The 13332-nt window shown below is 43.6% G+C and overlaps 1 protein-coding gene across 1 annotated transcript; it reads right to left on the bottom strand.

Annotated features, from left to right (window-relative positions):
• Positions 1–1834: 1834 nt before the first annotated feature.
• Positions 1835–13058, bottom strand: LOC119970616 (proteinase-activated receptor 2-like). Its single transcript, XM_038805530.1, has 2 exons — positions 12888–13058; positions 1835–3648 (listed from the first exon to the last, which is right to left on the bottom strand). The coding sequence occupies exons 1-2, from the start codon at positions 12940–12942 to the stop codon at positions 2552–2554; spliced, it is 1152 nt and encodes a 383-aa protein (XP_038661458.1). The 5' UTR covers positions 12943–13058; the 3' UTR covers positions 1835–2551.
• Between the last annotated feature and the right edge of the window lie 274 nt (positions 13059–13332).

Raw genomic sequence — 13332 nt, 5'->3', positions numbered from 1 at the left:
CACTTGTGTGGCACAAATGTTATTTGTCACTTGTTCACTCAAACCTGGCTATTGTCCTGGTAATATTGCATTTGGACACGAATAGCCTCAGTTTGTGTGGAGTTACTAATGGTGCTGAAGATTGTGCAATCATCAGCAAATGTCTCCACTTCTGACCTTATAATGGAGGGAAGGTAATTGAAGTAGATGAAGATCTGAGGATCTCATGCACTGATGTCCTGTAGCAGAGATGACTGACCTCAAACAACCAGAACCCTTTCCTTCATGCCACGCATGACTCCAACCAGCAGAGAATTTCCTCCCGATTTCTATTGACTCCAGTTTAGCTAGGGCTCCTTGATGCCTTCCTTGGTCAAATGCTGCCTTGATGATAAGGGCAGTCACTCTCACTTTATATCTGGAATTCAGTTTTTTTGACCATGTTTGAAACAAGGCTCTAATGAGGTCAGGAGTAGAGTGGCCCTGACAGAACCCAAACTAAGCATCACTTAGCTGGTTACTGCTCAGCAAGTGCTGCTTGACTGCACTGTTGATGAGCCTGTCCATCGTTGAAAACAAAAGTGGATTTTGCATTGTAATGGATATGAAGGGCAGACAGTGGTTTTATTCAAGGTAATGAAATTACATTAGGCTTCAGGAAAACTTGTTCAAATTACTTAATGATGTGACTGAGCTCTGCTGAAAGTATAGAGTCTATGGTCAAACTTTGCCTTTTGCACTGCAGTTCTAACAATAGCTCGATATAAAAAGGTCTTCAGCAATGGTATGTTAGATGACATTGTAAGGGATGGTTTAGAAAAAGATTACATTTCTGAAAGGCTCAGCATTCCTTTTTGCAGCAATTTTGTGAATTAATTCTCCTGCAAACCTCCTGAACTCTACTCACCTAAACTTCAACACTAAAGATAACCAGTGAGATATGGTGAGAGATTACCCCAAACGCAGTTTTATGATGTTGTGTTTCAAGTGGAGATCTTGACAGGCAAGAATAGTAGTTCAAAGGACACCTGAACAAATGTTTTTAATGTATTTCACAGAATTGTTATAGTGCAGGAGACCATTCGGCCCATCGTATCTGCACCAGCTCTCCAAATGAGCATGTCACTTCGTGCCAACCACCTCATAACCCCACATTTTGTTCCTTTCCAAATAACAGTCCAATTATTTTTTGAATGCCTTATTGAACCTGTCCGCTACACCAAACAATGGATCTTCGACCCCTTGCACTTGCTGTGTGATAGTTTTTTTCCCCCCACATTGCTTCTGCATCATCTGGACTCGAAACATTACCTCTTTTCTCTCCCTACAGATGCTGCCAGATCTGCTGAGATTTTCCATCATTTTCTCAAATTTCAGATTCCAGCATCCACAATAATTTGCTTTTATTCAGGATCGGCAGTATTGGATTTTTGTGCTCAGGAATTCCTGGAGTGGATATGAACCCACAATCCTCTGACTCAGAAGCAAAAAACACTATCCATAGAGCTACAGTTTGCCATGCTATGTTAATTCACAAGATGCTCGCCCCATGCTCCTGGTAACATCTTTTAAAATCTTATGTTAAAAGGGGAAGGGCAGTGGCTTCTGCAGTGAGAATTGTCACGTGAATTCACTTCCCTCACACTTTGAGAATGTTGCATTCATACAAATTGAGAATGGAAGAGTAGAGATGAACATGATAGTACAGTGGGTCATCAATGCCTGTACATTTGCAGTTAGTCTTGAATTTAGACTAGACTCGACAATGGAGTCAGGTCTCAGCTTACAATAATAAGAGCGCAGCCAAGTTATTGGTGACTAAAAGTGTATTAAAACAAAACAAATTGTTCAAAAGTAGTTTTCAAACATATTTATTCAGAATAAATGCATGCATCATTCACAGTATTGAAACCACAAGACTTCAAAAACAATTTACAATTTACTGAATAGTTTAATATTCTTAAATGCTAGCATTAAAAATCTATTGTTCCCTTTCCTACATTTATATGGCCGTTTTTCTTCAAACAGGTTATAAAAAGGTTCACAGTTATAGTACCAATTAGGAACAATGAATTCAATCTTTAAAAAAAAAAAAAAATCACAGTACAAGCCTTTGGCAGTTATGTACAAGTTTTAAAATCAAATAAAAAAAAGGATTATTCACAAAATATTTCAATGTAGGACCATGCTTAAATAAAATTGTTATACACTATACAAGTTGACAAGGAGGATTGCTTTGATCCTCATATTATAAGCAATCAGCTACTGTGGTTTAGTTCAGCAATTATTGTGCAGTTCATAGACAATACTTTTGTGCAGAAATGAATGTAAAATGGCCAAGTCTATTCAAAAAAGTGACTCATACATTATAGGTATGTTGTGCAACAAAGCTGAGCAATTATTTACAAGAAAGTGATAATATAGTTTCAGTTAAAACTTCCCAAAATGGCTTAATACTTCATGCTTTGGATACCAAATCAGCTAATTATGAAGATGAACTGTTTAGTGCATGCCACACCTGTTTAGTGTATGCTATACCCGCAAATCAAAATAGATGCTTCACACTCAACACTCAGCAACTGCTTGTTGTCGTAACTTTACTGGCAGAAGTATATGAACCAGATCCTTTGGAAAGTTTCTTAGAGGCAAAGGAAGCCTGAATACTTTTAACTGCCCTGACACTACGACACCGCAAAGTATTTTTAACATGGTCTCGGAAATCTTTGGAAACAAAGTAATAGACAAAGGGATCAATGCAACTATTTATGCCAGACAGACAAAGGCTTACAATATAAAACGCATAAGCATTGCTGTCACTTTCGTATTTTATACGCCAATAGTGAACAATAAGCATAACATTGCTCGGAGTGAAGCAGATTAAATACATCGCAAGAACAGTAACGATCAACTCAATCGCTCTCCTGCGGCTTTTCCCAATGCTATCTTCATTGGGAGAAGCTGTCAATGTTTTGATCATCAACACATATGCAGTTAATGTCAGCAATGCTGGAAAGAAGTACACACCAATAGCCAAAGAGAGAAAATAATCAAACATGCTGGAAACCAACTGTTTTTCAGGCATAACATCATGACAGGTTGTTATATTAAGGCGAGTAACATCTGCTGTTTGCTGAATATTTAAGTACAATGGCATAGTGCCCAAAGCAAATATTATCCAAATGAAAATAGATACAGCATAGGCAATAGAAGTCTTTCTTCTTGATTGAGATATTGGATCAACAACAACCCAATATCGCTGAACACTGATGCAGGTCATGAATAGGATTGAACAATACATGTTTCCATAGAAAAACACCACCAGCACCTTGCACAGTCCTTCTCCATAAATCCAATTGTTGCCATTGAGATGATAGGAAATTTTCAACGGTAACCAAATGATGAACAGGAGATCTGCCAAAGCCAAATTGGCCATGTAAATAGCTGCCGGATGTTTCAGTTTGGTTCGCCAGACAAACACCCACAGTGCCATAGCATTTGCAGGCAAGCCAACGATGAACACAATAATGTAAACCAAAGGCAAGAAGACTGTAGTCAATCCACTCGTTAGTACAGATGCAGCAAAGTCGCCAACCTCAAGTCCATGGTCCCCGTTGCTGCTGTTAGTTTCTTCACTGGTAATTTCCACACCAATAAAGCTTCGTGATGATGCTGAAATTAGGAAAAAAAAGAGAATTCCATGTTATTCCAGCTTACATTTGCCACTTTAAATGAAATAGGGCCAATATTACATCTTTCAATTTTTATAAAAGGGCAGCTAATTCTACTCAGTTATGTTGCAGCATAAGGTATACAATAAAGCAAAAAAAGTCACTAGTAACAAATTATTCCATTATACACCCACAAAATTACAAACGAAACCAACATATTTAAGGTTGAGACAAAGTACCAAGAAGCAATTATGTTTGTATATTTCAAGCAATACATTTTAATATTTTATGTTCCCCATATAGCATATTAATACCAAGTGTTGTCTCTAATGCTAGCCTAGAGATAAATTGGAAATCCAGATAACAAAATATATTTTCTCTAAGAGCTAATGAGGAATTGAATTAAATATGATCTCAAAATGCATGCTCAATGCCAGAGTACTTTATCAAAATTTATTGGTAAAATAACAAGGTCAAAAGCAAAGTATGCAAGTGTTTGATCAGTGTGCCTTACTTTCTGGATTGCTTGCTAAACTGGTAGAGCGCAACACAGGCAATGATCCTAAATATCTGCAGCACAGAATAATGTGCATTGTTACACAAACTAATCAAACTAAGCACTCAAAAGCATATCTAATCCAGCTTTGACAAAGAGTCACCCGACTCGAAACGTTAGCTCTTTTCTCTCCGTACAGATGCTGCCAGACCTGCTGAGATTTTCCCTTTCACTTCAGGTTCCAGCATCCGCAGTAATTTTCTTTTATCTAATCCAACAATTAAGTCAGTCCAACAGGATGTGCAATTTTAGAAAGCAAGCAGTATCCAAGTCTATTGTGGATGGAGACCAGGGGTGAGTCTGGTGCATCCTGCTATTAAGAAAGTTGACCACAATCACATGAATTAAATCAAAGTCCAATAACAGCCATTGACACAAGATTTGCACTATTTGACAAATTAATGCCGAAATTTCAAACAGAAAAATGACAAATGTTTGTTCTGAATGGTGGAAAGTGTGTGTCTGGCATTATGGTCACATGGAGGACTGGAAGCAGCCAAATGTTCCTCTGCTGGCTCTTTGAAAGATCTTGTGCTTAGTTACTCATCCTGTCTGTCTATAAATCTGAATATTCCTCATCTTCAAGTACCTGCCCAAATCTCTGGGTGCTCTGGTTTCCCACCACTGTCCAAAGATGTGCAGGTTAGGTGGAGTTACAGGGATAGGGTGGGGAGTGGTCCTGGTTAGGGTGCTCTTTCAGAGGGTCAGTGCACACTCAATGGGCCTAATGGCCTCCTTATACACTGTAGAAATTCTCTCTTCAAAATTATCCAGGGGATCAATTTCCACCAGCTTATCAGGTGGCATGTTCCAGACCCCGACACTGAAAGAATCTCCTCAGTTGATCTTTTGACTGATCTTAAATCATGACTTTCTTACTGATGCTATGACAGAGGGGTTTGTCTTTCTCAATCTTCACCATCAAAATCTCTCAATCTTAAACCTCTATGGGTCACCTCCCAAGTGTCAGTTTAAAGGAGGACAATCTGAACTTCCTGACTTCAAGAAGAAATTTGTTGTCCACTTGAGGGAAATAAAATTGAAGGGCTGCCATGGTAGAGCAATGGAATGGAGCAGATTGATTCAAAAAGAGCTTGCATGAATTAAATAGGCTGAATAGCCTTCTGCGACAATGACTTTGTCCCTCATGCTTGGAAACACCTCTATACTCAGGCCTTAGCATCTTTGCTGAAGTGTGGTGAGCAGAATTATCCACGGTACTCCAGTAAATTATGCAAACCAAGTAATTACAAGGTTCTAACATAATCTAATTTTTTAATATTCTATGCCATATTCCTTTTAAAAGCACTCATCAATATGCACCGCCATCTTAAATGATTTAGGTTTATGAACACCCAAGGCTTGTATTCATCTACAATTTTCGAATTCATGCCAGCTTTGGCAATAGTCCTTCCGTAATAGTCTTTCCAAAGTACATCTTTTCACTTCCCCATATTGAAATCCACCTCGAAACGTTAGCTCTTTTCTCTCCCTACAGATGCTGCCAGACCTGCTGAGATTTTCCAGCATTTTCTCTTTCGTTTCAGATTCTAGCATCCGCAGTAATTTGCTTTCATCCACCTACCATGCTTCTGCCCGTTTCACCATCCTATAAACATCCTTAAATCCACAAACAACACTACTGTTTTCGATTGGTATATGGGACATGGACATTTCTGGCTAGTCCAGCATTTATCGACCATCCATTATTGCCCTCGAGAAGGTTGTAATGAAGTCTTGGTGAACCACTGCAATCAATGTGTTACAGGAAACACTCACAGTGCTGTTAGAAAGACAGTTCAAGGACTTCGACCCAGCAACAGTGAGGTGACTTTATTTTGCCAAGTTTCATCTGTATCATCTGCAAACTGTATAATGCTCCTCCCACTTCAGAATCTAGGTTGTTAGGATTCATTCAAGTTTATTAATTGATCTTTGGGAAATACCAATCCAAAACACCTGCCAGTCTGAAAAACATCCATCCATCACCCTCTCCCTCCTGTCACCTGGTCAATTCCATATCCTGAGACGCTGGGCAATTCCAGAGGACTTGTTCAAAAAAAAAAAAAGGTGCATGGACAAGCCACTAGCCAGTCAGTCTAACCTCAGCGATAGGGAAATATCTCCAAACAATAATCCTGGACAAACATGTAATTGGGGCAAATACAGATTATTTAGGAAAGCCCGCACAGATGTTAAAGGCAAATCACGTAGAACTAACTTGGAGGTTTTTGACAAGGGAAATTAGGCCTGTTGTCGTGCACATAGATTTCCAGAAGGCAAATGATAAGCATCGCAACACTCAGCAACAAAGCCCATGGAATAAAAGGGCGAGTGGCAGCATGGATAAAAAAAGCTGCCCAGATGACTGGAAACATTCATCGTGAATTTTTTTTTTGGAACGGAGGCAGTATACAGTGGTGTTCTGGAACCAATCGGGGCAGTATACAGTGGTGTTCTGGAACCAATCGGGGCAGTATACAGTGGTGTTCTGGAACCAATCGGGGCAGTATACAGTGGAGCTCCTGATCCGCGTTACACAGGACAATTTCAAAATTGGCAAAAGACAAAATTTGGAAGCATCATGAACTGCAAGGGTCAGCACCGGCCCTCGGAAAGAGCACCCTACTTAAGCTCACTCCTCCACCCTATCCCCATTACCTGACCTAATGATGGACGTCAACGAGCAGAAGTGGGCAGGAAAATTGGGGGAGATACAGACAAAGCAATGCCTGGTCAAGAGGCAGTGAGTGCTTAGATTCTGTCATCAGAGATAGTCATTGCCTGGCATTTGTGCAGTGAAAATGTTACTTGCCACTCATCAGCCTAATATTGTCCAAGTTTTGCTGCATTTGGACTGCTTCATTATCTGAGGAGTTACAAGTGGCGCTGAACACTGCAATCATGTGCATCATCAGCAAACATCACTGTTTCAAACTTATGATGGAAGGAAGGACATTGATGAAGTACCTGAAGATGGTTGGGCCAAGGATAGTGCTGTGGAGACCTCCTGTAGTGGTGACCTGGAACAGAGGCGATTCACCTTCAATAACCACAACCATTTTTTGTGCCAGGTCTGATTCCAACCAGAGAATCTGGCTCCTTGATACAACTGCTGATGACCCTTTCCACCACTTTAGTCATGTTAGAGAGTAGACGGAGAAGATTGTAATTGGCCAGGTTGGATTTATCCTTAGTGTTTACAGGACACACCTAGGCAATTTTCCACATTGCCAGGTAGATACCATTGTTGTAGCTGTACTGGAACAGCTAGCTAGCTTCAGTGCTATTGCTGGAATGGAGTCCATTCAGCCATTTTGTGATATTAGGTGTTTTCATGCGCATGAACTTCCAAAACACAATTGATGATGGCTGCAAAAAACTCTTGACAAAGCCCATGAATAAAAAGGGAGAGTGGCCGCATGAACACAGTTGGCCAAATGACTGGAAACAATAATGGAGAAAGGTTGTTTTATGAGTGGGCAAGGTATTCAGTGAGATTCTGGGCTTTACAGAGGCAGAGAGTACAAAAGCAAGAAAGATGTGGTGGACCTTTAGTAATAACTGGTTCAACTCAAATTGGAATATTATGTCCAATTCTGGGCACCACTCTTCAGGAAGGATGTGAACACATTGGGCTGGATTCTCCGCCCCGCCACATTTCGGTCACCCCATGGATGGGATGCTCCATTATGCCGGCTGGTCAATGGGGTTTCCCATTGTGGGGCAGCCCCATGCCGTTGGGAAACCCCAGGGCTGTTGGCAAAACGGAGCATCCTGACGGCAGATAATCCAGCCCATTATGGGGAGGGGGTGGGGGGTGCAGAAAGAGTCACCAGAATTATTCCAGGTATAGGCTGAAGAAACTGGGGCGGGATTCTGTGATCCTGAGGCTAAGTGTTAACGCCGTCGGAAACACGGCCTCAGGATCAGCAAGGGGCCCCCACATGGGGCCAGCATGGAACTGGAGCAGTTGACATCGCTTCAGCTGATGATCCTGGCGTGAACTGGGCGCCACAGGATCCGCACATGCGCAGTGGCACCAACGCGCAGTGGCTTCCTGCAACACACCGGCCCCGACGCAACATGGCGCAGGACTACAGGGCCAGCACAGAAGACAGGAGACTGGCCACCGATCGGGGGGCCCCGATCGCAGGCCAGGCCATATTGGAGGCCTCCCGGGGTTGGACCCCCCAACCCTTTCACGCCGAGTTCCCGCCGGCTGAGAGCAGGTGTGGACGACACCAGCAGGACTTGCCGTTTTTACGATGGCCACTTGGCCCATCCCAAGAAATCGTCGGGCCGGCTGCGGAAAGCGGCCCCCGACCAGCGCCGCGCCAACCACACCGGCACCAATGCTCCGCTCTGCGGAGAATCACGTGCTGGCGTCGGGGCGTGATTCGCGCCAGTCGCGGGGATTCTCCGGGCTGAGAGAATCCCACCCTGGGTGTTGTCAAAGGTTGAGGAAATTTGATGGAGGAGTCCAAAATCTTGGAGTCTGGACTTGATTCTACAGCATCCAAAGGCCCATTTTCCATCATTACCATCAACTCCAGCATGATGCCATATGAAACACATCTTCCCCTCACTCCCCACCAGTCAGCCTTCCACAGGGTCCACTCCTTTAGTGACATCTGGTGCATTCCTCCATCATCCCCCAACTCCTCATGCCATTCCTTCACAGTCACAGAACGTGCAACACCTGCCACTTCACCTCCTTACCATTCAAGATCCCAAACATTCCTTTCAAGTGAAACAATATTTCACTTGCACCTCTTTCAAATTTGTCTGTTGCACTCTGCTCCCAATGCGGCCTCCTCTACATTGGGGACGTTAAACCAGACTGGGTGAGCTTTTCAATCCCCAACGCAAACATTTTGTCCCAACAGACACCACCCCCACTGGACCACCCATCATTGGTCCTCAGATTTTGCTTTCACTGAGCACTGACTGACATTTGTTCTCTTATTGAAAGTCTGCTACCTGAGCAGACCTTTCCATAGTCCTCACGCTGCATCCTGTCTAGTGCCTTGCACATCTTTGTTGCGATGTCTCTTGAGCTCCCACCCATCACTGACCTTCTACTCCGTGCCCCCCCCCCCCCCCCCAGTAAACATTTCTCCCCCTCTTTAGCTCTGAAGGTGGGTCATATGGACTTGAAATGCCAATTCTGTTTCTCTCTTCACAGGTCTTGTATTTCTGATTTCCAGCATTCACAGTATTTTGCTTTTTTATTGCTACCAGTTTTGCTGTGTTACGGACAAACAAAATAACTCTGGCTTCACGTCTGTCAAGTACTAAAATTGTGTGGCCTGAAGTGTACATTGCAGACATTATCATAATTTAAAACATATGACAATGGAGTGGGTTTTCTACCCAATCCCTCCCCCACCCCGATGAGAAAATGCCAAGCTGGTAGTTACTAGCGGGAGAGAACACAATGTACCCAGCCCATTGTTACACAAAGCAACTGACTTGAATATTTTATTCTTAGAAGGGAAAGAAATCAAAGGAAACCAGTTTTCTCACTTAAATCATTTTGAGTCGGCATTTTACTCAAGTGGAAATTTCCACTCTTAGTCAAGTTTAAAAACTCGTGACTAACTCGGCTTGTAGTAATTCTAAAGGAACAGTACTGTATTAAACCACACCCTAATACAGTTTCATAGTTCCAACATGACGCACACAGGTCTGATTACAGCTATACCGCGACAGTTCAGAATCAGTGGGCACAATATGTACACACATTTAAAAAACTAACTAGTGCACAATTTACTGCAATTACAATCTCAACATTAAAGGGAGAAATGGAAAGATGTTAGTTACATCTTGTCTCAGAACCCACAAGACCATTTGAAAACATGTTCAAACATGTTGAAAATGTTGACCCTAGAAAAAGTTTTGATTTACAGCTAACAGTCTGTAGTTAAGTACCTGGACAGCATGGTAGCTAGCACTGCTGCCTCACACCACCAGGGACCAGAGTTTGATTCCAACCTTGGCTAACTGAATTTTGTACACTTTCCCAGTGCTTGTGTGTGTTTTCTCCGGGTGCTCCTTCCATAGTCGAAAGATGTACAGGTTAGGTTGATTATGATCAATGCGCAGGGTTAGGGCGGGGATTGGAGTTAGGTGGACTGGGCTTAGGTAGAGTTCTCCTTTGGATGGCCAGGGCAGACATGGTGGGCCAATGGCCTCTGCTTATACTACAGGAATTCTAAGTATGTCACATCTGAAGCTATGCTTTTGCCTTCGCAAAAGTTCACATTTTGCAAATCTGACCCAATGCTCTTGTTACTTTTGTCACTATTTCCGACCACCCATCTGCACCATCAAAAAAACCCTGTGATTTAAGACAGTTATGTTGGGCACTAAATAATGTCATCTCAGAACCAAGACCTTTTGCTTGACAGTCGCAGAGAATAAAACTGCAATGATTCATTAATAGAGAATCATAGGACTTCTGCTGGCGGCCATGCGAGAGTAGGTCGCGAATATGGCAGCTCCCGCCACGAATGAACTTACAGGCCTTTTTCAGGAGCTTTAGCGGCTCTCCCCTGGTGAAATTCGACGGGGCAAGCAACGCTGGAGAGGTTCCCCGCATTGGTTTATGGACGGGACCAGAGGTAGGGCTGCAAAGAAGCGGGTGGAATGGGCGTGGGAGCACAAAATGGCGGCCGGCTCGGATCAGGCAGCGTGGGCCCAGTGGTCACGGGAACAGCAGGACTCCTCAGAAGCTGCTTTGCAGAGCTAAAAACAGAGATGCTGGCCCCGATGAAGGCCTCAATGGAAAAGATGGTTGCGACCCAGAAGATGCAGGAAAAGGCGATTAAGGAGATCAAGAAAAAGGTCTCTGATCATGAGGATGAGATACTTGGTCTGGCCGTCAGTTCGCTTACTGCATACTTTTTTTAAAATATGTTAATAGAACATAAAACATACAGTGCAGAAGGGGGCCACTCAGCCCATTGAGTCCGCACCAACCCACTTAAGCCCTCACTTCCACCCTATCCTCGTAACCCAACAACCCCTCCTAACCCTTTTGGAAACTAAGGGCAATTTAGCATGGCCAATCCACCTAACTTGCACATCTTTGGACTGTGGGAGGAAACCGGAGCACCCGGAGGAAACCTACGCAGACTCCGCACAGTGACCCAGTGGGGGAATCGAACCTGGGGCCCTGGGGCTGTGAAGCTACAGCGCTAGTCACTTGTGCTACCATGCTGCCCACCGTTCACCTTGTTTTGTTAAATGTTGTTGATGGTTATGTAAAATTTTGTTTTGATTAAAATCTGAATAAAATTAGAGAATTATAGAATTTACAGTGCGAGGCCATTCAGCCCATCGAGTCTGCACCAGCCCTTGGAAAGAGCACCCAACTTAAGCCCACACTGCCACCCTATCCCCATAACCCAACCTCTTTGGACACCAAGGGCAATTTAGCATGGCAGTGACCCAAGCTGGGAATCAAACCTGGAACGGTGAATCATAGAATTTACAGTGCAGAAGGAGGGCATTCGGCCCATCGAGTCTGCACCAGCCCTTCAAAAGAGCTAAGCCCACAACTCCAACCCATCCCAGTGACACAGTAACCCCACCCAACCTTTTGGACACTAAGGGCAATTTAGCATGGCCAGTCCACCTAATCTGCATATCTATGGACTGTGGGGGGAAACAGGAGGACCAGAGGGAAACCCACATAGACACGGAGAGAAAGTGCAAACTCCACAGACAGTGACCCAAGCCCGGAAACAGCCCTGGAGCCAAGAAGTAACTGTGCTAACCACTGTGCTACCGTGCAGCCAATGATAGGAAGCAACAGAGCTAATCATTGCGATAGACATTATTTCAAATTACATTATGCTAACTCTCCATGGAATCCAGTCAAACTAGTGTACACGGCTATATATCCTGTTAATGTGTCAGAGATTAACCGAATCGTCAGTGGCACAAATAATGGCGGGCACCAAGTGTTAAAAACTCTGAACCAGTGAACAAGTAATCGCGATGATCCAAGATTAGATAGTTCACTGTCTCCCCTACCGCAAGGCAGAACGGTTAGATTGCAGCAACGTGGCATTCAAAAAGGTTTATAATTTCACTACAACTTGTAACGAGAACAGTTTTCCTTCCGATCATTAATCCAACCTTAAACTAATTTACAGCCTGGGAATCAGTAACTCGCCATTAGCATGTTTTATTCTAATACAATTTACACAAGAATGTTCCCAAATGCAGGACAGAAACCAGACATATTCACTGTCTCTCCCCGCCTTCACAATACTAAAAGTTTCTATTTAGTGCCAGTACAATGCTGGATAGACTGGGGACAAATGGAAGCTGCGCCCAGTCCAATTGTTCAGTTACGATCAGCGAAATCAGCCCAGTCCCGGCTCAGACATTGACTCTGGAACAACACTAACTTTTTCCTTGGACGTAACAGGGAATTAAAATCTTTCTGTTTTAAAGTGAATGTTTGAATGACATTTTTTTAAAGTGCATTGATCTGAGACTTGTGCCATCACTCAGGCGGACGGAACCTGAACGATTGGGTGTCCAGTGAAATCTCGGAGCGCCCGGCTCCCTCCACTCACTGAGAGCGGAGCAATTTCACAGTGAAACCGAGCCGGGCTTTCCAGCGCCCTCTCCCCCAGCAACAGCACTTCCCTCCTCCACAGCCTTACCTGCACTGCAAACCGGCAAAACCAGCAAACACGCTGCCAATATTACTGCAAACATCCTTCCGATGCTTCCTCACTTGGATCAATTCCCAGGACACAAACTCCAGGATAACAGGAACTAACTCTGTCTGTACTTCCCTCCTCGCCCTGCTCTATATCATCTGCTAATCGCGGAAAGGGGCCGGGCTCCTCATACCTGGACTGGATGATTGACATGATCTGGGAATCCCTCAAATAATCTGATTGGAAGAACCTGCAAAGGAGGCGTGTCCTAAAGGCAGGGGCTGGGCTAGTCAACAGGCCTGTACCTGCCCTGGGAGGAAGGTGGGGCTCACCCCCAGACTGATACTATAATTGAGCTGGCTCAGTATCAGTGTAGGCGTCAGTGAGTCAGCAGCTTGCAATCCCTCGAGTATCAAATAGCAAGCAAGACGTTTACACTTCTCTC

The sequence above is a fragment of the Scyliorhinus canicula genome, chromosome 8 (genome assembly GCF_902713615.1).
Source record: "Scyliorhinus canicula chromosome 8, sScyCan1.1, whole genome shotgun sequence".
In the NCBI taxonomy this organism is placed as follows: Eukaryota; Metazoa; Chordata; class Chondrichthyes; order Carcharhiniformes; family Scyliorhinidae; genus Scyliorhinus; species Scyliorhinus canicula.
The sequence above is the reverse complement of the archived record's forward strand: the minus strand, read 5'-3'. Positions and strand labels throughout refer to the sequence as shown.

What these genes read in the sequence shown, in the direction of transcription:
- LOC119970616 (XM_038805530.1), bottom strand. Translation starts at nt 12,942, where the DNA reads ATGTTTGCAGTAATATTGGCAGCGTGTTTGCTGGTTTTGCCGGTTTGC. An exon ending in TTTGCCGGTTTGCAGTGCAG is followed by an intron (nt 3,649 to 12,887) that starts GTAAGGCTGTGG and finishes TCCTAATTTCAG; the next exon opens with CATCATCACGAAGCTTTATT.